General features: G+C 32.6%; 3 protein-coding genes across 4 annotated transcripts; 1 reads left to right on the forward strand and 2 right to left on the reverse strand.

The window, feature by feature from the left end:
- Positions 1 to 8235: 8235 nt before the first annotated feature.
- On the forward strand, positions 8236 to 17147 carry LOC117917388 (T-complex protein 1 subunit eta). The gene is made up of 14 exons (XM_034833652.1): positions 8236 to 8435; positions 8576 to 8836; positions 9611 to 9736; positions 9821 to 10024; positions 12100 to 12269; positions 12355 to 12490; positions 13501 to 13617; positions 13778 to 13897; positions 13984 to 14082; positions 14177 to 14266; positions 14816 to 14903; positions 15168 to 15256; positions 15361 to 15435; positions 16633 to 17147. The coding sequence occupies exons 1-14, from the start codon at positions 8421 to 8423 to the stop codon at positions 16729 to 16731; spliced, it is 1689 nt and encodes a 562-aa protein (XP_034689543.1). The 5' UTR covers positions 8236 to 8420; the 3' UTR covers positions 16732 to 17147.
- A 361-nt stretch (positions 17148 to 17508) lies between these two features.
- LOC117917389 lies at positions 17509 to 24851 on the reverse strand. 2 transcript variants are annotated; one of them, XM_034833653.1, is made up of 12 exons: positions 24699 to 24851; positions 24140 to 24356; positions 23420 to 23577; positions 23183 to 23328; positions 22649 to 22711; positions 22466 to 22558; positions 21005 to 21166; positions 20663 to 20769; positions 20091 to 20266; positions 18854 to 19986; positions 18450 to 18591; positions 17509 to 17877 (listed from the first exon to the last, which is right to left on the reverse strand). In XM_034833653.1, the coding sequence occupies exons 1-10, from the start codon at positions 24802 to 24804 to the stop codon at positions 19718 to 19720; spliced, it is 1497 nt and encodes a 498-aa protein (XP_034689544.1). In that variant the 5' UTR covers positions 24805 to 24851; the 3' UTR covers positions 17509 to 17877; positions 18450 to 18591; positions 18854 to 19717. The 2 variants fall into 2 exon arrangements, with proteins under 2 accessions (XP_034689544.1, XP_034689545.1); XM_034833654.1 differs by lacking the exon at positions 22649 to 22711.
- On the reverse strand, positions 17832 to 18905 carry LOC117917305 (cysteine-rich and transmembrane domain-containing protein WIH2). Its single transcript, XM_034833531.1, has 3 exons — positions 18854 to 18905; positions 18450 to 18591; positions 17832 to 17877 (listed from the first exon to the last, which is right to left on the reverse strand). Exons 1-3 carry the CDS (start codon positions 18903 to 18905, stop codon positions 17832 to 17834), a joined length of 240 nt encoding a protein of 79 aa, XP_034689422.1.
- Positions 24852 to 26744: the final 1893 nt, after the last annotated feature.

Genomic DNA, 26744 nt, shown 5'->3' on the forward strand with positions numbered 1-26744 from the left:
ATGCAATTGCAATCATGCTAATAATTAATAAATCCAGTGTTGCGAGATTTTCATTCCACTGACGTGGCGTATTTTGCATCCTTGTCTCAGCATCGACCGTTCGTTTTCATCGGTTAATCTTGAACGCACAACATATTTCACTAAAATATTCCATATGCTTTGAACATATTCCATATTACTATCATTTACTCCCTACCTATTATTCCCAGTTTGAAACAAAATTCTGCTGGCCCAGATATGATTTTAAAATTCAAGCTAGCTTTAGGAATTACGATGCTCGTTCCAGAAATTTCGAGTTGGTCGAGAAGCTGGGGGACGGACTATTTCTTTTGACCAATCATGCCAAATATAAGAGTGACGCATATGGCAACTTCTTTACTATGGGTTTATTTAGTGTTTGAACTTCATCATTAAGGGTTTATTTAGTCGAGTGCTTTCTTCCAAAAGAAAAACAAGAGCGTCGTTATCATCAGAGATTGGTTAGTTTCACAGTTCAAAGCAATGGGGGAGAAAGAAACCTTGAGAATGGAATGGAAGCCAGGACTCTGGATAACTTCCCCGGAAATCACCACAACAAATGTACTCCCTCTGTGAGCATGAAGATAGGGATGAGCTCCGCGCACCCACGTCACGTACTCCTCGTTTTGCTTTGAAATTTTGCATCCCCGGTATCCACCATTTCTCGCCTCGGACTCCCAATTGCAGCCCCTCACCACCAAATATTTTCTCTTCGTTGTTCCCGTTTTCGACTGTGAACGAACCCTTCTGGTGCAAGGAAGCCATGTCTCAGATGTCGTTTCTCCATGGTTTTGCAGGTAAGTCCATAGCCTTGATGTGGAAGAAGCCATGATTGTCAACCAAAGAGTCAAAGACGGAAGGAAATAGAACGTGGCGAAACGCTGCAGTTTCGAGATGGATGGACGATGTGGAAAAGACAGGAATATAGAGTCATAGAGAGCAGGTTGTGGGCCACATTTACAAGGGTAGACACTGAAAATTCAGTTTATCACTGTGACCCCTTTGATTGAGGCTGTATCCGACCTGCTTTCCGGGAAAATTAATCGGGAGGTTGAACCGTACAATCAAACAAGTGGAATCCTCAACACTTTTTACCATCGGGGCAAACGTAATATGCTAAGCCTCCTAGCGAACGTTCTGACAAACAAGGAAAATTTTTAGTCGTAAATACCTCTCCATATATTAAGCTAATCGACGTGTAGACTTTCCATAAAAATAAGACTTCTTAAAGTTTCTCCAATGTCACATAAAAAGTTCGGGATGACATCAAAACACGTTTTTCTGGAAAGGATGAGTTGTTTAATCTCAACCGTGTTAACCAAAATATGGAAACTTTCGTTGTTTAATTAGCTTCCCATGTCTGCAAGTCATAATATCAAGCTAATTGATGAGGAGATGACCAGGTTTTTGATTGATGGGGCCAAAATTTGGGTTAGGACTTAGGAGATGATCATTTGTGGGTTTTTGGATAATATAGATGATCCCAACTTCTTTTGTGATCACATTCATAGTTATCGGATTAGATCATTGTCTATTTTTGTAACAGTCCTCCATAGATCATTGTCTACTTTTGTAACAGTCCTCCAAATGATCGTGACTTGAAAATTGGAGTAGAATTTTTTTGTAAAGATCGTAATCATATTGAAGAAGAAAAGTGGGCAAACAATAAAGAATAACTCACAAAAACAAAAAATAATATTCACTCCAATCAAAAGTTTAATATATTATTGTTAAATTAAGTTAAAAGATTATAAATATTCAGGGGTTAAACTTACCTCTGAAGCCTATTTACGGAAGATAATGTAATTCTAAAATCTAAATATCCCATTGCAAACCATTGAACAAAAGTTGTGAATAAATGTATTTGATCAAAAAGTGTGAATCAACGTAAATAGAAAAGGTGAAAACAAATATGAGCAACTTCAAGGTGGAAACTAATATTGATAATAAAACTTTTATTTCAATTTTAACACCGTCCCTTGTTTGAGGCTCTTATATTAAAATGTATAGAACCTAATTATTATCTTAAGAGTGATCACCCTTATAGATTCATTCTAAGCAAAAACATTACGTGGATTGACCTTCATCGTAAAATTGATGTGAAATAGTGAGAATGGTGGTAAAATAAATCTCAAATATAATAATAATAATAATGATAATAATAAATATGTAAAATGAAGATAAATAATTATGTGCAGGAGTCTAGTTTTCACTTGATGTTAATGACATAACAAGTAAAAAATATATTTAAAAAAAATATTTATATGACTCATTAAAAAATACATATATTTCAAATTATTTTTAAATAAATTAATATAATATTGATTTAAAAATTTTAAGGTTCTTTTTTTCCATATAATTTCTTATTAATGAATCGAAACCTATTTTTCCTTTTTTATTTTACTTTAGAGAAAATCTTTCATGACTTAAGTGAACATAACTCTTACATTAAGAGTGAACCATTATATTCTTACACTTTTATTTTTTGTATTTATTTATTGTTGCTTTCAAAAATAGGATTAAGATGTTCCACTTTTCCCTTTCTATTTTATTTTAGTGAAAATTTTCCATGACCGTAAGTGAATGTAAGTCTCCTATTAGAAGTGAACCATTATAAATTATATATATTCTTATACTTTATTTTTTTTGTCTTTATTTATTGTCGCTTTCAAAAATAGGATTAAGGTGTTTTCGCCTTTAGTGTCTTATCACATTTAAATTATCTTTAGCAGATGAAGGGAGACAAATGTTAGTGTCCACATGGATTCAAAATCCTTGAAAACACTTTCAAAAAATCAAAACGACAAATGTAATGCCCCAAACCCAATCTAGGGGTAAAATCATAATTTAAAAATTATTAATTAATTAAAGTAATTTAATAAGGGTAAAAAGGTCTTTTCGTATTTAAAACCCCTATATATAAATTATATATTTCATATATTCTCTATTCAGAAAACCCTTTTACACGAAGAACAGAAAAATCAGAGAGCATAAGATTGAAGGTTTGAAGGTTTAGGATTTGAAGATCAATTTTTCATGTAAGATTTTTAATCTTTAAATTAATATTTTAATTTTTGTTAATTAGTTTTAAACACTTTATATATTCTTTGGAATATCTCAATTTTGATTAGAGTTCGTTTAATTAATTTATAGGTCAAAAAGATTAAAAAATTTATGAACATAGTTTGATTTATTAATAGAGATCAATAAATTTTGATTATTCAAATGAATAGATTTAGATTAAAAAAAAATTATATAGTTTTGGATGTGAAAATTACATAAAATTGTGAGTATGAAGGTTAAAAGTTTTGACTTTAGAGAAAAAAAAAATGATAAAAGAAACGTAGAAAGGGTTTGACATGTTGAAAAAAAAATGGGGTATTTGTTAAGTTTCGGTAGGAGATTTAAATAATAATAATAATAATAGTTTAATGCAAATAAATATTCTTAAAAGATTTATTTTAGATAAGTTATAAAAAATGAAATAAATTATTGTTTAGGAAGTTGAAAATAATATTGGATGGTAATAATATTAATATGAGAAATTAATTAGGATCTCTAATACTAAATAAAATATTTTTAAGATTTTCAAATTTATATGTTTTGATAAATAATTAATAATCAATATTGTGTATGATGTTATGTTATGTGAAGAATAAATTCTTCAGAGTTAAATACTTCAATATTTTGAGTGCTTCTTCAAGGTAAGGGAAATTAATGCAGATTTTTACGGAATAAAATAATTTCTTTTTTATATTGTATTTTGAAAAGTGTAAAAATATTATTTTTATCTTTTTGCATGAATCAAATATGTGTTTTGTATGAAAAGTATATTTGAGAATCTTCTTTTTTATTTATGAAAAGTGAAAATTTTTTGAGATATGATATTTTGTTTTACAAGTTTGAATTAATGAAATAAAGTGTTTGACTCTGGTTCCTATGACCCTAGTCAACGGGTTATAATTGTTGACATTTCTATTGCTTTAATCAACGGGTTATAATAGTTGATATTATATGACCCTAATCAACGAGTTATAATAGTTGATCTTATAACCATAGTCAACGGATTATAATAGTTGACCTTATGGCCCCTAGTCAACGGGTTATAATTGTTGACTTTTGTTTTGTTCACCTTAAATAGAACAAATTTGAAACTAACCACTTATTTGTGAAGTCCCACCTAATTGGGCACCATTTGTTATTTGATAACTAGAGTAAAAATATTTTGAATGTATTTGATTTGGTTTTGATGAGAAATTGCTTTGGAATGAATACGAGAAGGTTTTGTTGACAAGTTTGAATATATTAGTATTTCGACTTAAGAGTTTTTTTTTTATGAAAATAAGTATATGTTGTAGTTCCTATTTGCAAATATAATTGAAAATGTTTGATCCATGAAACTGCATTGATGTTCTTTATCGAGCTTTAAGCTCATGCCCATTCGTTGATAATTTTTCAGATACTTTCAATTCAGGCGAGGAGTGTAGCTAGGCTTAGGAATGTTTCTTTGTTAGGATTTTAGTTCAAACTTTATGTTTGGACATTGTTTAGATGTTAAAATTTATTTACCGTTTAAATTATTTGAATTTGGAGTTATTTGAACAATAACATTCCGATTGATGTGTTAGTTTTTTTAAAGTTGATACTTGAAGATTTTAGAATTTTGTCCTACTACTCCGAATAAGAATTTGGTAATTGGTAAATTTCTAGTTACAATATGAATGTTTGTGTCGTTTCCACTTTGAGCCTTTGGGCTTGAGGTGTGAAATGACCGTCATGCCATTGGAGTGGGTTTTGGGGCGTGACAACAAATAAGGAATCACACCATGGAATGTGACATTTTTTTAATTTTGTAAGAAGAAAACGCAACAATAAATATTAAAATTAATTTCATTTATTTTTCTTAATGTTTTAGATAAATATACTTAACTTTTGTGATTTAAAATTTTATCAAATATATTATCTATGATTTTTATTTTGTAAGAATCTGCATCAAACCATATAAATATTGTCTGCTCTAAACCCGAAGTGACTTTCATGATTTTAAAACCCTCTACATGGTTAAGAGAAATCTCTACATATAAAGCGTCATAAACTTTCTCATTTATCTAACGTGAGATGTTTGTTTTTTTTTTAACTTAATTTTAAATAAAACTTTAATGTTAAATAGTATTAAGTATTAGAATGTTTGTATTTTTTAATATTTTATTTTTATTAAACATTAAAAAGTAAAAGAAAACCATCAAGTTACTTTGTCCATTTAAAAAATAATAATAATTTTTTCTATTAAGTAAAAAGTTTATAATATATACTACCTATAAAAGTATGAGTTCTTTTTATTTTTTTATTTCTATAAATACTTTTATCAATGCTAATAATTTAGTTGAATTTTAATTACTTTACGTAACAGAAATCATTCATTAAATTATCACCGAGAACCTAAAAGGTAATTAAAAATTTTTAATTTAAAGTTTTAATTACTTGACTTATCATCAAGAACCTAAAAAGTAATTAAAAAAATTTTAATTACCTAACTTAACGAAAATTTATATGTTCATAACTTCATTTTGATTTTATATTCAAATTCAATACTTTATCTTAATTTTACACTCAAATTTAATTTTGAAACTACATTGAATAAACTATAAAGGAAAATGTTAGGCCCTGATTAGGAAATGTTTTCAAAAACGGTTTTATGTTTTTTTTTTTTAAAAAAAAAACACGTTTAACAACCAGAAACCGTTTTATGTTTTTTTGTTTTCATAAACACTCTAAATGATCCCAACTTCTTTTGTGATCACATTCATAGTTAGCGGGTTAGGTCATTGTCTAATTTTGTAACAGTCCTCCAAATAATCATGACTTGAAAATTGGAGTAGAATATTTTTGTTAAAATCATAATCATATTGAAGAAGAAAAGTGGATAAACAGTAAAGAATAACTCACAAAAACAAAAACAAAAAATAATATTCACTCCAATCAAAAGTTTAATATATTATTGTTAAATTAAGTTAAAATGTTAAAAATATTAAGAGGTTAAACTTACCTCTAAAACCCATAAACAGAAGATAATGTAATTCTAAAATCTAAATATCCCATTGCAAATATTCGATCAAAAGTTGTGAATAAATGTATTTGACCAAAAAGTGTGAATCGACGCAAATAGACAAAAGGTGAAAACAAATGTGAACAGCTTCAATATGCAAACTAATATTATAATAAAACATTTATTTCAATTTTAATATCTTCCCTTGTTTGGAGCTCTTACGTTAAAATAATGTAGAACCTAAATATTATCTTGAGAGTGATTGCCCTTACAAATTGATCTTAAGCAAAAATGTTATGTGGATTGATTTTCACAGTAAAATTGATGTGAAATATTGAGAATTGAAAGAGGTGGTAAAATAAATCATAAATATAATAATAATAATAATAAAATATCTAAAAGGAAGATAAGTAATTACTTAGAGGAGTCTAGTTGTCAACTAATATTAATAATATGACAAGTAAAAAAGATATTTAAAAAAATAATTATATGACTTATTAAATAATACACGCATTTCAAATTATTTTTAAATAAATGAATATAACGATTGATTTAAAAAATTTAGGATTTTTTTTCATATATTTTCATAACTTTTCATTTTTTATTTTATCTTAACCATTATGTTGTTTATTAGTCCCAACCATTGGTTTTTATTTATTTATAATATATATAGAGAGAAGTTTGGTTATGAGATCATCGTAAAGTGTTTTTCCAATTTCAAATTTAGAATTGAGATGGACAATTAGGGTTTGTTTGGAACTATGCCACAAATTAGTTTTTTTTTTCTTATTTTTCTTAATAACAAATTTAAAGTATTTTTAAATTATATTTTAGTGTGTTTTGAAAAAGTAAATAAGATGTATTTAATACTTATATTTATTATTAATGTTTTATTCTTATCACAAACTATTTTTCATTTCTTCAATGAAATATATTTTTTTAATTACATGAAACTTTTTACTTTTTTATAATTATAATAGTGGTTTTTATTCATTTTAAAATATTTAAATATTTTAAACTTTTATATTTAATTAAGTAACACTGAAGTGATAATAACACTTATTATATTATAGATAATTATTGAATAAAAAGTTTCATCACTCATTTATATTATTTATTTAAACAAAAATAAATTTTATTTAAAAAATTATTTTAAAAAATTAAGATTCTCACATAAAATATACCAAAATGATAAAAAAAAAATTTATTGAGATTTTAATTCTTTTGATTTTTTTAAATACTTTTAAAACAAAACTTATTTTTCCTTCATTTATTTTTTTCGATTGATTGCATGATTTGATATATTATATATTTTTAAAACAAATCAAAAATATAATTTAAAAAAATATTTTTAACAACATAATATAAGTCAATAATTTTCTCATAAGAATTTTAAATTTTAATATAAATTTTTTATTTTAAAAGAAAATGTATGAAAATCAATCATTAATTTTTTATCTACTCTCCACTTTTTTCATTCAAAAATGTCTTAAAATTATAAATTTTATTATATTTTAAACCACGCTATTAATATAATTAATGTTATAAAAATTTACCGAAAACTTTTCAAATTTCTCATTCATTATAAATTTTATTCTATTTAAAGTTTGAAAATTTTACTCTGTCATTCTCTATTATTTTCAAAATTTCATCTTCAACTCTTCTAACGAGTTTTATGGATTAAGTGTATTTAGATAAAACTAAATGAAATTAATCATAGATATTATATTGATTATAAATATTAAGAGATAATGAGATTTTAAATAGTTATTATACAATTAAATTACTAATATTTTTATTTTGTAAGACACATTTTAAATGATTAAAAAATCAAAACATGTCTAAAACAATTTAATATTTTTAACTACATTTTCATTATTTAAGTGTCATATAATAGTATTTCAATTGATACATAGTATTTTTTAATTGTTTTTCTTTTACTACATTTATAAATTTTTTAATTGTTTTACTTGTAGATATAAAATTAATTCTTTTACTTTAAAGTGTATTTTTAGTTATAATTCTATAATAAGAAGTTATATCTGAAATTAAAATGTATTTATTTATTTTTATTTTAGGGTCCTTTAAAATTTTTTTAAATTTGGAAGAAGCCTCCAGAAACAGGGAAAGAAAGTGGTACACTATCTAAAACGACGTCGTCTTCACGTTTTAGGGGTTATCGTCCTCTTCCCGCAAACCCTAAAACCTTTGAATCACTAGATCCACAACCGTCCACAAAGCCCTCGATCTTTCTCGTGCAACCAAGAAGCGTAGCCCTAGTTTTCTCTCTTCAGCGTCTCTTGCCAGTTTGCTTTCTCTTTTTCCCTCTAGTTTCGCTCTATCCTTGTTGGTCACTATGGCAGCTATGCTGGTAATCTCTTGCTCTCGTTCTCGCTCTCGCTCTCGCTCTCAATCTTTTTCTTCTCTTTTCCTTTTTATTTTGCTACTGACTGTCGCTAACCATTACCATTTCTGTTTCGACTTTGGTGATGGAAACGTCGACAACAACAGCAACCTCAGATCATTCTACTGAAGGAAGGGACAGACACATCGCAAGGGAAGGCTCAGTTGGTGAGCAACATAAGTGCGTGTACGGTGGTAGCGGATGTAGTGAGAACAACCCTAGGTCCGAGGGGTATGGACAAGCTCATTCACGATGACAAGGGAAACACCACCATTTCCAACGATGGTGCTACCATTATGAAGCTTCTTGACATTGTTCATCCGGCCGCTAAGATCCTCGTTGATATTGCCAAGTCCCAAGACTCCGAGGTCTTGTTGTACTTCTCTTGATTTATTTACTTATTTTTTAATATGGTTTTGCCAGTGATTAGTGTGCTTTCACTTTCGGGAGTCTCAGAAAATTGTTTAATTTTGTTTTGGAAATCAAGACGCTACTATGAAACCCCAGTTCTGAAAAATTAACCAAGATTAAAACTCAGATTCAGCTGATCTTAATTTAGCTTAGTTGAGGCCTGAGGGGGATTTTTTGTTTGTAATGTTGATGTCGTTCTGTTACAATACTTCCTTAGCAACCAAACAGAGCATGCCCTATTTCTTGTATATTAGATCGTTAATGTTTTTGGCCTTGTTTGCCTAGATATATTGAATTTCTTGTATGTGTTTACTGAAACAGATCTAAAATGAATTGGATTTAGCCATTTAATTTCAGTCCAGATCATTTCATCAATTTGGTATCTCTTTTATTTATCTGAAGAAATTTGTTAGCTTAATGGTGTTTTCTGATGGACTTCATGAGCATAGAAATACCCTGTAGCAATGTTACCTGCAATTGGCTCCATTTTAGGAATTTGTGTGTGTATATGTAATGTTTTAGATTTGAATTTTGAGGTCCTGGTCCTGGATAGACCCTTAATCCTATGGGCCAGCACATTTGCTTGTGTGTAGGCTAAAACTCTCTTTCTTTCTCTCTTTACACACATGCATAACTTTTTGAAGTGTTAGGAAACATTGGCAATATATTTCATTGTTTGGGATTGAGCTATCATGGTTGATTCTTTGGTTCAACATGGATCTGCTATGCAGGTTGGTGATGGAACTACTACTGTGGTTCTGCTTGCAGGCGAGTTTTTAAAGGAGGCAAAGCCTTTTATTGAGGATGGGGTCCACCCCCAAAATTTAATTCGGAGTTATCGGACTGCATCTTATTTGGTAAATGATTTGGATTTATTCTTGTCTCTGTGTAGGGTTGAGATGTTAGACCTAATCCTTTTGCATCTTGAATATTACTGATAGGCAATCGAGAAGATCAAAGAACTTGCTGTTAGCATAGAGGGGAAAAGTCTAGAAGAAAAGAAAAGCTTATTAGCTAAATGTGCTGCTACAACGCTGTCTTCAAAGCTCATTGGTGGAGAAAAGGAGTTCTTTGCATCTATGGTTGTAGATTCTGTCATTGCAATTGGAAATGATGATAGGCTAAATATGATTGGAATCAAGAAGGTATACCAGTTTGTCAGAATCCTGTTCAATTATCATACCGTGGTCGAGGATTCTAGCTTATCCAAATAAACATGGACTCTTGGCATCATTACCAATATTTTGAACTTTATATGGAGGGTTTATGTTAAAATGTGTCTGATTTATCATTTATATGAAGACAAAATTAAAGAACTTGAGAGATTCTTTAATTATTTTGCATGATGAACTCACCAATTATAATGGTATTTTGTGTCCATTGAATATTTTAATCATCCCATATTTATTTTTACCCACTGAGTCTATATTTGTGAGCATTCTTGATACATATTTGAAGTGTAACAGGTGTGATTGTGTGTTCTAGCACTAATGAACACTTTTCCTGCCAAGATAATTAGAAAAATATTACCTTTATGATTGTTATATTTTTTTATTTTATTTCTCTGTTATATGGACATCACATCCTTTTATATTTGTCTTGTTGGTGGTTTACATTTTTAATAAACTTATTTCTGATAAAAGCTTCTCTGACCACAGCTGCTAAGGGTGAAGAAAACTTAGGGATTTCCATCAAGTGCCTCATTTTGAAGACCTTTTCTCTATTAGAATAAGTTCAGTTTAGAGCCACATTGTCTGTGCTTTAAAATTGGTCTGTAATGGCAGCCAAATTTAAGCAATTTAGTTGAACCTCTGATAAAGGTTTCCAATGCATATGGCCCCCTAACTTTTAAATTTAATAATTTTATTTCATGCATATTCTTATAAAATCTAGCTTTCCAAGGTTTGAGCGCATTATTGTTTCATGGTCCTGCTCATCTCTCTCCAAATTTGTGCTGCAGTAGGATATTAGAGGAAATGAAGCTAGCCATTCAGATGACTTGCATGTGTGCGCATACAAGTAAAAAGCAGTCATGGGAAGTAGTGGAGTCAATGACATACTTAGGTGATCCTGTTGATTGCCTTGGCAGTTGCCCAAAGCACACGAGTTTAACAGAATAGCATTGCTGTTGCACTTAATTCTGAGAATTCATGTGTATATGGCAGGAGGAAATTGCATTTCACCATAAGAAAAATGACTCTAAGTTGAAGCTTTTGTAATATACAAGGAAAATTATGATTTTAAAAGGCGCACTTAATGGCGCCCAGGTCCTAACCAGGTCCAAGGCTAGACAACTGAAGAACCTATGCTTGTTGTGTCAGTTTCTGAGATCATTTTTTCTTCATTACTAAATTTGTACTTAGAGGGTTCATCAGTTACATAATGGAAATCAGGAATTGAACCATTGCCAATATGTCTGATGACATCTGGCTGTTCGATTAGAACATCTGGCTCACAAAGTGTTATATGTGGTATTAACTGTGTAGATGTAATTGGGCTTTTTGCCTGGAATGCAACTTCCTTGTTGAAAAAGCAGCCTTGTCGATACTTTTTGCATGTATCCAACTCAGAATGATATTGTTTTTCATTTGTATCAGAAAACATATCCTGGGGGAACTTTTACTTGTTTGAGGGCTGCAGTATCTCACTCAACTCCATTTGATTTCTTTTACAAGCTGCTGTACCAATTGATTATTTTTTTCAGTGCAGCCTGGAGTTTTCGTGGCATAAATTTTAGGCTTTCTCATCCGTTTCAAGGGAAATATAAAGACATCAGATGACTGGTCATTGGAATGACATGTTTGTTATCAAACAAGTTGTCTCACTTTTCTTGATTACCTTCATTTATTTATTTATCTATTGTGCTTTATAAATTTTTTCTTATAATGATATCCTTTTTTTCTTTTGGTGCTTGTTATAGTTCTTTGCCTTGATATTTGTATTGTATTATAGGTTGATATGCATCTACACATGTAATCTATATATACATGCAAAGGCATTAGTTCAACTCCATTTTAAGTATTAATGAGTTCAAATTGGTCTACTTTAGGCTCTGACATTTTCCCATGTTTGAAACATACTACCCAGTTGTGCATTTTGTTTACAAGGTCTTAATGCTTCATTAACTATTTCTCAAAATTTTCTCTCTTCCTTACTGGAAGTTTAATTGGCTTTTAGTAATTTGACATTAATATAACCGAAATTTGGTTTTCTTCTTTAGGTTCCAGGCGGTACCATGCGGGACTCTTTTCTTGTAAATGGTGTTGCCTTTAAAAAGACATTTTCATATGCGGGGTTTGAACAGCAACCAAAGAAATTTCTAAATCCCAAGATACTCCTCCTAAATATTGAATTGGAACTGAAATCAGAGAAGGAAAATGCAGAGATAAGGCAGGATTATTTTGGGTGTTCTTTCAATTTATACACTTTTTTCCCCTTCAATTATTAGGGCCTAACTCTTTTTGTTGTTTGTCAGACTTTCAGATCCACTACAATATCAGTCGATAGTTGATGCAGAGTGGAATATCATTTATGACAAGTTGGATAAATGTGTGCAGAGTGGGGCTAAAATTGTTCTTTCACGGCTGGCTATTGGTGATCTAGCCACACAGGTGGTGACTTCCCTTTTTGCTGGATGTGTTTAAGAATTATGTGTGAAACTTACAGAAATTTATTAAAAAATTCAGATTCTTTCAAAATGTTAAATATCTCAAAATTCTGAAGTATTTACTTTGTTCTATTCCATTTAAATGTTCACAAAATTGTTGGTGATTGTATGGCTAGGTTTGGTCATATATGTATTTTAGCATGAACCATTAGTGCCTAACCAAAGAAATAAGGTTTGGGCCTACCATGAATTCATATAGATTGTGGTTATTGGTGTAGGAATGGAAGAAGGATAAATGACTGTCTTGTGGTTGTTTGGTATTTTACACAGTTTTAAATAGTTTTTGCCCTTCAAAGTAAAATTGTTTGAAATTGTGAAGGAGTTTTCAATGCACTTTATTGCAGCAATTTCATCATAAGATGAATCAAGTGGACCCCATCAATGGTACATTCTCCAAAAATATAATTGTATGAGACTAACTAGAGTAGTCTAGGGTTATAGGAGTATATTTCTTAAAGTATTGCTCTATTTAAAAAAAAGAAGAAGAAATTTCAAAGATGTTTTATTAGAATTGTGAATTGTATTAAAGTCCTAATATGTTACCATATTGGGTATGGATTTAGAAGGTTTTCAGTGTTTTTATGGTTTAAGGAATCCTAATGTGGATAAAAAAATGAGATCAAACCTTAAGATGGATAAAAAAATAATTATCTGGAAGAACTTTGGCTATCTTCTTTTTCTGCTTTTCTTCTTCCCTCTAAAGTCCCTGTGCTTTCAAGCACTCTCTGACTTCATGCACTGACTTCTGTTAATGAATTCTTTTGCCTCACCCCATTTCGTTTTTCAATTTAATATGTTATGAGCACCACTTCTGAATTCCTAGAAGATTTCATGTTCTCACCCTTTGTCTTCATCCCTTTTTCTTCTTTTGTTTTTTATTTTCAAAATCCTTGGCCTCTGAGTTGCATAAGTTCCACGGGAGAACAGCCATGAATGACATTTGTTTATGAACAGTATTTTGCAGATCGAGATATTTTCTGTGCTGGTCGTGTAACCGAAGAGGATCTGCAACGAGTGGCTGCTGCTACTGGTGGAACTGTACAGACGACTGTTAACAACATCATTGATGAGGTTTCTCCGATGCATTTTGTCACATGCTATTATTCTGCTTGGAAAGTATATATATACTATTATTAGACAGTTCGGTGGTTAGCATTATTCCATATTTTAGCAAGCAGAATTTCTTTTGTTCTTATTCAACTGAAATTGTTTAGTTGTGCTTTCTCACAAGGTTCTTGGCTCTTGTGAGCTTTTTGAGGAAAGACAAGTTGGAAATGAGCGCTTTAATATATTTAGTGGATGCCCATCAGGTCAAACGGCCACTATTGTTCTTCGTGGTGGAGCTGATCAGGTGTGTCATTATGCAATCATGCATGACTGGGATTTAGATATGAATGTTCATGTTGAACTTAAAAAGCTTTCCCTTGCATTATTCAGTTCATTGAGGAAGCTGAGAGGAGTTTACATGATGCAATTATGATTGTTCGAAGGGCTTTGAAGAACTCTACTGTTGTTGCTGGTGGTGGTGCCATTGATGTATGAATTTTATTACTACTGTCTAGGTCTGGATCAAGTATGTTAAGGATGCTTTGAAGCCTTGATGATTTTAAAGTGCTATTCTTGATGTCAGATGGAGATAAGTCGATACTTGAGGCAACATGCACGCACGATAGCTGGGAAGTCTCAACTTTTTATTAACTCTTATGCAAAAGCTCTTGAGGTTGGTGGTGTTTGGCTTTTGCTTTCTATGAATTTGATTTTCTTGGCTAACGTCAGAAACTGGCCACTATTTCTAGGGTATAAAATTATTTGGGGAGACGAGTTAATTTCCTTGCGTTCCTTTCTGTTGGGCGCACTTGGCTTGCGCCACCCATGCCCTAGCGTAAAGCACGTGTACCATGTGCAGCATTGTTGTAATCAATTCTGCTACCTAGTTTTCTCTCCATATCACCTCAATTTGATACTTTTGGTGGGCCCCAAGGCTTCTCTCGCCTAAGCACTGTGTTTGTCTTCTTTTCTCTCCTTGAATGACAAACCAAACCAGAGAAGTATGGATATTTTTAGAGTTTTCTTCTGACTGCTTTGCTGATGAACCAGTAAAGTTTGACTATTTGATTGAACTCTGTTTTATGATTTTCTTTTGAGTGATCATCTCATAATTAGGATTCTTAATGTTGTTTCCTTTTGTGCATGGTTATTGTTGTTGTCGCTGTTGTTATGGGTAGGTTGTCTTTATGATGCAACAATGTATCTTCTCCACATGTTACAGGTCATCCCACGTCAACTCTGTGATAATGCTGGGTTTGATGCAACTGATGTGCTGAACAAATTAAGACAAAAACATGCACTTCCATCTGGTTAGCATTTTTCTTTTAAATTTAATTTTTAGGACTGGAATCTGCTTTCCCATCAATTTCATCTATGTAGACAGTAGAATCAATTTGATCAATGATGTACTTATCCTTTTCCTGTACCTATTGTGGATCAGGATCCTTTTTCCTTGAAAAAAAGATTAACAAGTTGGATGGCTATGTCAATCTGGCTATTTTGGTGGTTTTGAATTTTGTGTAGGGTCCTATCTTTTCACTTGAGTATTTGTTAGCTGATGAATTTTTTAACAGGTGAAGGTGGACTTTTTGGAGTGGATATTAACACGGGTGGCATTGCTGATTCATTTGCTAACTTTGTCTGGGAGCCAGCAGTAGTAAAGGTATTTATCGATTTTCTTATCCTTAATTATTTAGTAATGTATTCATTAATGCTTTTCTTTGACGTTTGCATTTATGGAACTGTGATGATGGAAAATAATTGCAGATCAATGCTATCAATGCTGCTACCGAGGCAGCTTGCCTTGTCTTAAGTGTTGATGAGACAGTAAAAAACCCCAAGGTAAATTTCAAATCTGTTTCTAGTATTGTCTTTGAAACTGCATTCTTAGGTTTTTTCTCAGAGGTCTCCATTCGTAGCATCTAGATAATTAGGTTTTTTTTTTCATTCTTCATTACTTACAAGGGAATTTTTCAGGGTTTTCTGATGTATTTATTTATTTATTGTGCTCTTGTATTTACAAGAGCATTGAAGCATTGCAACTTCTATTATGGCATTATGGCATTGCTAAGCCTTATTTTACCTCAGTGTTTGAAAACTTGACCTCTAACTGTGGATGACTTGGGAAGCCCTCTGCATGCTTTACTGAACCATTGCCCATTGGTTGTATCAGGGTACTTCTTGAATATGAAGTTTTTGTTTGCTCCCTTTCCCTGTTTAGAACTTTCTCAAATTATTGGTGTTTTGGTATTGGACACTAGTAGTTTGTGGCAATGATATTGATCATTAATAGTTCAAGGCATTGGTATTGATCACCATCAGTGGGCTTTGACACAGCTTGGTCTCTGCTAAGATTCCACATGCATGAAAAGTATTGAAAGAAATGAACCGCATATTGAAACAATGAAATCAGCCAAACATTCAGTTCTGCTAAACATTATATGGTTGAAAAAGGTCACATATGTGCCACCATGTCTGTCTCACTACCGGATGAAACTGGATATTGAATATGCGTTGCTAGGCTAAAAAGTTAGTAACTAGCGCAGGTATCTGTAGATTTTAAAAATCGTCTTGAGAAATGATTTTTCTTGTTTGATAAGATAGAACCTTGTGAGAAATGATCTTTTTCTCTCAAAGTTCCAGATATGGTTTTCCTTTCTCCATTGTTGATTTCTCTGGAGGTAGTATAATGTTCTGCTAGATACAAAAGTGTGTCTATTGCTTTGTGTTGTTATCGGCTATTATATTGTGATGTATCTTAGGCATTTTTGGCTCTTGAGGCATCCTGTTCCAGGAAATAAACTGTTGCTTAATTTTTTGAGGTTATAAATCTACATTGGAGCATGTAGATACATATTCATATCCTATCCAATATTTTATACCATGAAAAAATAGCAAGATGTTTCTGGCTATTCTGGGCCAATTGTTGTTTGTTGCCCTCTTGTATTTGCAATTATGCACTTTTTCTATGTAGATGTATCCTGGATATACATGTCCTGTTCAGCTATGATATGGTACTTGTTGGTGTTGATAATGCAGTCAGAGAGCGCTCAGGGAGAAGCTGCTGCAAGTGCCATGGGTGGTAGAGGGCGAGGTGGAGCTTTCCGTGGTCGTGGACGAGGAATGCGAAGGCGTTGAGGGCTAGATTTCATGTTGGAAGCATGATTCAGTTGGCAACTACAAATGTCAGGGGTTGGATCTTTATGATCCCTTTTTGACTTACAATTCTGGTGTGGTTCAAGTTGTATTTAGATTTGAATTCATTCCAACTGGTGAAGCCAGCCTGTATTAACTTTGGAACCCCAGTAACTCACTTTTGGACAATCCAAAGCTTCACACTTTTGTTTGGGATGTGGGCCGAGGGCCATTTTAGGTCGGTGAACGCTTACATGTTAGTAGGAGAATGTTTGTTTTCTCGTTGATTTTATTGTGGGGAGAGGAGAATATGAGAAGCGTGATTTCCATTTTGCTGTTGCAATATGGAATTATATTATTTTGGTCATAGCAATTTTAATGCAAAACTAATGGAAAATGTTGAGTTGGAGTTTGGTGACGGATTGTTATGTAGCTTTGCACTGGGAAGTGGCAAAAATTACTGTCCTAAAACTAGGATGTGCATGGTAGGTGTTTTTATTTTTATTTTTTATTTACATTAAAATAAATTAAAAAATAGGCCTTGGATGATAAAAGAAAAGGTTTCTCTTGTATTGCAGTGAGATTTAAAATGGGAATATCGATTTTTTTTTTGGGACTAAATATGAAATTTCTATATTCCATGAATAGGGAATAAAGGAAGCTTGGGAGGGAGAAATCTTCCACTCCCTTACCCGTATGTTGCAAGAGAATGAATCTATATTAGATTTGGACTTCAATACGAGTATTCAATATTAAGCATAGCCTTTTGACATTCCATGATATTCAAATTGTGTCCTTATGGTTTCATGCTAAAGTTGTAGTTCAAGAACAAAAGAACCATAGCAAAAAAGGGGCCTAGCGGCTTAATTTGGAGCCAACATGATTACAAACCATATAGTCATAAACACAACCGCATAAAGGACAGAGGTTAAGTCTATAACGAAATTTTTAGCACACAAGAGAGGCTGTATTAAATATTAGTATTCCAAATATCATCCTGCAACAACACTCATGTCCCTTATAAACACGTGACCGAATGTATTGGGAAAGATCAACGATGAATGGAAGACCCCAGCTGAGTTGCTCAATGTTTCACCCTGAACTCAGAAGCAAGCATCTAGAAGACAGCAACAGCACAGCGCCGCCAAACTGCACATAAAAGAGAAAATAAGTCAAATCTCCCATATACCAGATACAACATTGTCCTATACATTTACTTATTTTCAGTACTAAATTTTGCAGTTCAAACCACAAGGAGAGAACACCTTTCTCAAACACAAAATCTTAATGGTTTAATTTGTTTACATCTCGTTATCCTTGGCATAAAGTCTACCCTTCATTCCCTTCTTACACAACCCCTTATTTTAAGTTTCAGTTTCGCATAAAAATCCTTGTCAAACCACCATTAAAGTTTTATTAATGGAAATAGCTATTCTCCTATCGAAAAAAACTCTCCTTCTAACCCCTTCTGTTCTTGGAAAAAGACTACCCCTACAATGTATTATCTTTGGAAGTTTAAACTGGTATTGACCAATGTCATACTCCATGGTAAGAAGCTTTCCATGAGTAATACTGAAGGTGTGAACTCGACTAGCCCCTTTGGTTCCAAATATGTAACTTCATATATTTCATGCAAGGTGATAAATAAATGATGGCCAAGAACACAGAAATTCAGAAACAAGGTAAAGCAATGAGAAAGCAAATAGTGATTCTGTGAATACCATCCTTCGAGGAAACCGCCGGTTTCGTTCTTGGGAGGGGGCTGGGCGTACTGAGGAGGGTACGCTTGCGGAGGAGGATACGCCTGCGGAGGGTACCCTGGTGGGGGATACGCATCCTTTGGATACCCTTCAACTGGATAACCTGCATCAACATTAAAATTAGTTAGTTAAAAATACTCGGGTCATCACACCCATAAATGACCAGAATATATAGACGATATCAGTCACTCCTCCATCTGATTACTGAAAAAAATGAGAAAAAGAAAATGAAGCAAAAAAGCAAAAAGTTTGAACTGCTCAATAGGATGCAGGCTTTTCCTATCCATTTTTCCAAGCAACCAAACGGGTCCTGAACAAAAAGGATACCACAAACATGAAAAAACACAAAAAGGATCGGGTCTCACCTTGAGGAGGAGGAACTCCAACAGGAGGCTGCTGCTGACTGTAGTAACTCATCTCTCCTTTTTCGTATAAATTCTGCGGAAAACAAGAACTGGGGTTTGATAAAAGAAAGGAGAGGGGTTTTATAGGGAGGAATTGGGGAAAGAGATGGGTAGGAATAGGATATGAAAGCTCTAGTAGCAGTCCTTTCGGGAATATAACGCTGTGCTTTTACTTCGCTTTTCCTTTTAACAGAATCCACCCCAAGATAGCAAAGCATTGCACGCGCTTCTCCTCCAACGACGCCACAAAGTTTCCAGCTTTCCCACCAGCTTACGTACTTCTCCATTATATTCGCACGCGGGAATAATTGATTTCTCATATTCTGTTTTTGGCCGCCAATGTGGGGTTACGCGCTTTCAAAAACAGTTCACCATACAAAATCAAAGTGAAAGATAGAGTTGAAGATTTGATTAATGATGTTGTAACTTCTACAGAGTTCCGAAATTATGCCTTTTGCTATACATAGCTTTCTTAGTTACTGACCACTTATTATCATATGTTTAACTACAATTTACGTTACAAATTAATACTACTGTATACTATGGAGGTGACCCTAAAACCAATCGAATAGGGAACCAGTTTGAGAGAAAGTAATGCACCAACGTTTCAGCACCAAATGTAATGTTTAACATAAAGTCTACTAAGGTTTGGTTAGGAGTCAAAGTCGAGTTTTTTAAGGTTCAATCCATCCGTTACCCACTACTTTTACAACATATTGATATCACCCATTTACTTCGAAATCATTGGGTTCATTAATATCACAAAACGCGTCTCTGCATTGTCCTCAGTTGAAGATACACGTGGGCTGCCTTTACTTCAACCACTCAAAACCAAAGAAACCACCTCCGCTGCGCATTACTACTGGTACCGGGCCTCACTTTGTTGGGAGTCAGGGTGATTCTTTCTGCGTTGCCGACAGCCCATTTGCTGAAATCTGGAGAAGCAACGAGCTCTTCTAAGGCTTTTTTTGTTGATTCTCTGGTGAAATTTTCCCACTCATCTTTTGAGAATTTTCTCCTTTCAGGGGTGTTATGGAACGTAGAATAGTAAGTCTCTGAAGCAGATGGTGGATCAGGGGGCGTTCTTGATAAGCCTGGAAGGCAACAAATGCAAAAGGGTATACCAGTGCTTACTACATGGTGATTCCAGATTTTGTCTCTTACAAGTTATTTAAAGGATAGAAAGAAATCAATATACCTCGGATAGGAGAATTGCATGATGTGAGAGTGAAGGGCTTGTACTGTGGCCTAAAACTTTCAGGTTTTGCGGGCCTTTGAACATTGTAAGGATATGTATCATCAGGATCTTCATATGGTAATGAATCTGGAATCTGAGATCTTCTCTGGCTGCTCTTGGGTGTTCTGAATAAATTCCTGCAAACAGAATTCCATATGTTTTGCATCTTAAAACTGAATAGATGGTACCCCCCAAAAAAAAAAAGGAGGACCAGGAAGATTCAACAGAAAAACAGGGGCTTATTAAAGTAATAAAACTAGGTTGGCAATTCTGTATCTGCCATAGCCAATTGACAGATCATCTTTAGATCAACAGAAATGTAGAAAGTTTGAATTTATATGTGTGTGCAAATATAAATTTATGTATGTATGCATAAATATACAGTTCTTAGAATATGGATGTGACTTCTATGCTTTTGCATGGTGGCATTTCTGATTAAGCATAGTCATGATGATGACTAAATAAATGAAATGAAAGCAGAAATTGGTGATGAAAGAACATGGGCTTTTTCCAGAGTGTAGAAGTGGACTTACTTGTACAGGTGATGGAAAAATCTCAATCTGATAACTCTTCTCAATATCCCGGAGACCAATATGCCACATATCAGTGCCACTGTTGCCAATAGGGGATCCAGAGAACTCTGGAGACACAACAGAAATAAATCAAATATGTACAGTCCAAAATATGATTTAAAAATAGGCCAAAAATGAAGGTTTTCTTTTAAGCACTTCCATTGATTTCATTTCTGAAAATGATAACATTTTTCAAAAATTTATTTTCATTTTTCATAACCAAAATAGGCCCTAAAAATTTATAGTTTGTGGGAAAAAACTAAATAAGGTTCTAATATTGAAGAAAAAGGAAAAAAGGAAAACCTGAAGAATCATAACAGCAGCCACAGACCGGATGGACCATGCAACAAAATGAGATGTGCTTATATCAATGGATCCATCTTCTGTTAAGACAAGTTTGCGGACAACCCAGAAGCCCAACCAAGCTCCAGCCACAACAACAAAAATCAGCAGAAATGTTGCCAACTGCAGTTTATAGTTTGACAATTATTACAATCAGTTACAGCCTATAGTGCATAAGTTAAATGCAGAATCTTTATTCCATTGATCACAACAAGAAGACATAGGTGCAGAAAATTATATCCAATGTCAAGCCTATATGAAGCAGTGAGAGATCAATGAATGTGCTTTAGAATGCAGAAAATACTAGCAATATATTAGAAATTTAGATAGAAAGCACATAAAACCAGAACATGGGAACAACAAAGATAAAATTAAATGTCACATATAGATAATAAAGATGTACTTTTAGGATATCATGCAAAATACACACCAAAAAAGGAAAAAACACAAACAAACAAAAACAAAACAAGTGAGAAATATATTAGGAAATCCTGATAAAAAACACAAAAGGCAGAACATGGGAACAATAAAAATAAGGACAAAATTAGATGGTTCACATAAATGATAGAGATGTAGACAAAATTAGATAGTTCACATAAATGATAGAGATGTACTTTTGGGATATCATCGTAAATGATAGAGAGATGTACTTTTGGAATATCATACAAATCAAGAGTTTAAATCTTGGACTTGCATCAATTAGTCTAAACCAAAGAAAACAGAAATTCCAGTGTTGTACAGCATTGGAGAATACATAACTGATTGGTCAATTTAGAGAAGAAAAATGGAAACAGAATGAGGCAATAAGTCCTAATGAACAAAATGTTGCACAATGCAAAATTTTAATTTCAATTAAATAAAAATAGCTGTTTATTAGTAAAGATTGATATATAGTTGCATAGTGGTCTGTCTATTTCTATGGGTTTTCCAGTCCTTCATCCAAAGCCAGCATAACATACTTGATTGCAATAGTTAGCTTCTCTTTGTGAAGGAAGATAAAGCCAACTTTACTTAGCTCTACCAGTGGACTTTCAGAAACATAATTATAACATATGATATCAAAAAATTGATAAGTTATGATAAAAGAGAAAAGTTTGGATGCTCCTTTCCTGGTTTTAGTGTTTTTTTTTTTTTTTTGGTTAGGTGCATAGAACCAAACTCTGGAACCTCCCATACCACCCCCAAGCCCGTACCTCTCAGGGGCTTCCTGTATGTACAGCAGTACAAGTGTGTGCTTCTTTTTCACTAGCAAATTCGTAAGTACAAATAAAAAGCAATTTTCCAGCCAGGATGACCATAAAATGAAACAAAAATAATCTAGCAGTAAGACCATGAAGACCATGAAGTTGCTTCAGTTTTTAGCTCCTTGGTAAAGAAGATACAGGGGTAGTTTTCAGAACAATTTACAGGTAACTTACATACAGGATTGTACATGTCTTCACTGATTCCTATCTCCACAAGTATTAAATGCAATAATCCAGGCAAGTAGCGGAGGAAAAATGATCCCAAACCAACCTGAAAAAAAAGTGTGGTCAGATGGATAAGTGTCTTTTAATAGGAAACAGAAGTAAACAACAAGGTGATTGATATAAGGTTGACACCCACAAGAGATGAGTATACAAAAATAGCAAGTGAGTTCTTTCGTCCAGTTGGGAGAAGCCTCATCCCCTGTCAATCAACCACAGAAAACCAACTGATAAAATGAAATAGAAAGCAATAATTTTGCATAAAAATCTCAGAAATGGTCAATGCAAGAAGTTATATTGGTTTTTCTAACTAAATTGCAGTAAAGGATTCATTCAATTACTTGGGAGAAGCCCCAACCACGTCAATAGTATTAGTGATGGTAACAAAGACTAAAATATCTGATTTGCAATACAAAGAAATGCCAGAGAGAATGTTGATATGGATGCATAACAAAAACAACCATAATAATATAAAGTTACCATGTATGCAATGTCTGGAAATTATTCATCAACAATCATAAAGTAGAGCCCTAACATAAAAAGAGAAAAAAAAACAACAATAAAGTAGAAGAATTTTACATGCTTGATAATCTGAACAGAAAAAAAACCTGATAACAAAGATGTATTTATAAATGTACACATTAATATTGGAGAACCAGAGATACCATACTACCTGAAAAAGGACCATCAATATCACGAGGAGGACCCCAATTGCCATTGCACTGCTGTAGTAGAAAACCAATGACTTGCTCAAGAAGAATGCTAGCATCAACATAACTACCCCCAAAACTAAAAATACTATGCGATATAAGAAAAATTCTGCAAAATAGATAGATAAATAGATAAAGGAGTTACTAATGCCAGAAATAGAGGAAGAAGGGGAAATATGCAAATATTATAAAGAAAGGACCTTCTTCAATGGACACGTCAAGGGTTTGAAAGGATGAAGGAGCCATTCGTATATCTAAGACCTTCTGGTCAAATGGTGACATGGATCGCACCCATGGACTTTTGGTAAGCTTCTCCCACTGGCCTTGTGGGCACATTCCTATCCCAAGAGATCCATTCCTGTAAAACATAAAACTGTTAAGAAATAGAAACCTGAAATTGGGTGCCATATTGTTTAATGGTTGCAGAAAATAATAATAATTATAATAATAATTCGATGCATCCCAAAAAACTGGAAATTTGTTTAAAATAGCTGTTCAATTATCTCCTAGATTTCATTAGGAACTCCTTCCCAGCAATGACAATAAACATAAAAATGAAACTTTAGTATGCCACAAGATACACATACAGCCAACAATATTCTCAGATATTTTTTGAGATAGATGGTGCTTTACAACATAATTTTAATTCTTCATGGTCCCTTTAAATTTAAAAGTAATACTTGAAACTGTTAATAAAGGTATATAACCAAGAAGACTCTCTTGGCTTATGAAACATGCAAAAAAAATGATGATGGGCAGCATACAATGCTTCATTTATAAAAATTAAGATTCTACAAGAAAGCCTAGAGATAAATTTCCCCTGAGAAAATGGCTACTCTCAGAAAATAAACCACTAAACTCATTCTCCCATTCTAATAGATCAGCCCTGGCACGAGACTACATGAAAAAGAATGACTCACCTGTGGAAACAAACCTCAACATTAGGCAGGCTGGCGCTTGAGTTCGTTACTGAAACTTTCACCTTCACTGAATGGGAAAGCTTCCGTATATTTTTAATCCTCGATAACCCACGGATTTGAACTCTTTCACATAACACTGCAGTGCCAGGCCTAGAACCTGGAGAATTTTCCACGGCCAACCAGGGAGATACTTGCAGTATAGTAGACTGCCCAACAACTACACAACCCGAAAGATAAATAGCAAAAGATCACTAATAATGCATACAAAAAGATTTTCCTTTTTTATAGGTTAAACATTATAATGCCCTGATGAACATCTAAACAGAATTTTTTTTTTGTCTTCTCCAGAACCAAACAGAGAACTTGCAGCACTAGAGGTTTCTTTACATCAATTTTCTCGGCAACCAAACAGAAGCAAAACTATGAAAATTTCACACATTATAATCATGCATAAAGCAAAAACCCTAGGTTTCAAATAAAGTATTTGAATATAAAAAGAAAATGTTAAAAACCCTAAATTTCAAGATTCGTAAGAATATAATTTAGGAAGAGCGCGTACCCAAAGCAAGTTCATTGGAAAAGGCAATGGAGGGAAAAATAGGAAATGTCAAGAAAAAAATCCAGAACATGAGCAAACATATCCCGGCCGGTTTTGCAGCAGCCATGGCTTCTGCAGTCAGGGTGGAAACTTGAAAATACGGGAAAATGGGAGGGTGTTTCGGCTATTTCGATGATACGGGCTCGACTTTTGTTTGAGCCTGAACTGATGGGCCTTGCCCAGTCCAAGAGGCAATTGCAACGTCGATGAATGTTCGGCCCAATTGAGCCTAAGGTCATGGACTTCTCATAGTAAATTGGGTTGATGTTGCAAAATAAAAAGGCCCACATTTAGCCAGCTTTCGGTCCACATTTGTTCTCTCTGTTTTCAAAAAAAAATTTCTAGTAAGGATTTCATAAAAAATATTTTAAGATGAGGGGCATGTAAAATGCAATATTACAAACGAGTACAAATTTTATGGAAAATAGTCAAATCTTCCTTTAACCTTCAGGACTATAAGTCTATAATGAATCTTTTAATCATTATGGTCCATTATGATTGAAACAAATGGTTATTAATAAAAATAACTTTAGATTTCACTTCCTTTGAATTCTTTCATTTAATTTTTTTTCTTTATTTTCTTTAATTTTACAACAAACTATCAAATTATAAACATAACCAAAAAAATGAATTAGAGGTCTTATTTGGTAACTATTCTCGAAAATAATTTTAGAAAAATAGGGTATGTTTGAGAACTATTTTTAAAAACAGTTTTCAATTCTTCAGAATAAAAAATATAGAGAACATGTTTGATAATTAAAAACTATTTTCTATTTTCTGTTATTAAGAAAAAAAAAATGATGTTTTGATAAAATATATATTTAATTGTTTTATATTATTTTTATTTGTTTTTAAGGATTGTTTTAAAAAATAATTATACAAATATGTAGAATAATTAAAAATAAAATATCGGAAATAAAAATTATTTTTAAAAATATTAAAATACATGTTATAAATATTTCAAGTTTTCAAACAAATTTTTGTTCTATAAATTATTAAACAACGGGTTTCAAAATTTATTCTAAAAAACTATTTTTTATAATTTTTTTAAAAACAGTTATCAGGCAAGCCTATAATTTTTAAGAGTTTTGTAAAATAAAAGTTTGTTTAAGAATCTAAAATATTTTTAAACAATTTTTAATATTTTTAAATTAATTTTTATTTATCAAATGCTTTATTTTTAATCATTTCACATACTTACATGCAATCCTTTAAAAACAATTAATTATTTTTATATTTCTAAAAATACCTTATTTTCCGTTCTTAAAAATATATAACAAAAAATTATTTTAAAGAACAAAAAACTGTTACCGTAACCGACTGTCAAATGTGCCGATACGTTCCCTTTTAAAAAAGTGTAAAGATCATATGAAACTTTAGACATATGTTATGTAATTTGTTTATGTAAATATGAGTGAAAAAATAAAACCATCCGGTCCCACTTATGATTATTCGACAAGACCCCAAATAAAACATCATCCTACCTTTGTAGAACACATTCAATTAGGGCTCATAATTGAAGAAAATTGGCTCATTAACAAATAATTAATGAGGGTCCACGCATCTTTAACAATTTCATCAATAAACAAATGGCTGAATCAATTAAAGCCATCAAACACTTTCATAATTGCTCTCTTGAAAATGAGGGTTACACTACTAGCCTCCCAGCATCACAAAAGGCCGAATCCAAATTAGTTATATAAAGAAGGTGGCCCTCGGCCCCTCACCGGTCACCACCAACTTAGGTTCTGCGATATTTTCATCACACATTATGAAAACGTACGGACGGAGCCGACCCAAGGAAAAGGAGCTTTTAAGCTTCCGGTTAAACTTGAAAAGTTAGAAAATGAATGAAAAGCAGGGGGGGAAAAGTCGAGCGCATTATTGATCAATCAGCAGAATGGTGGTATCGTACAAATTTAAATCTGAAAAGGGAGCTTAGTGGGGGAAGCACTAATAAATTAAAGTGCCGTGGTGGGCGTTAATCCTCCTGTCTTCTTCACTTTT

This window comes from Vitis riparia, chromosome 7 (genome assembly GCF_004353265.1).
Source record: "Vitis riparia cultivar Riparia Gloire de Montpellier isolate 1030 chromosome 7, EGFV_Vit.rip_1.0, whole genome shotgun sequence".
In the NCBI taxonomy this organism is placed as follows: Eukaryota; Viridiplantae; Streptophyta; class Magnoliopsida; order Vitales; family Vitaceae; genus Vitis; species Vitis riparia.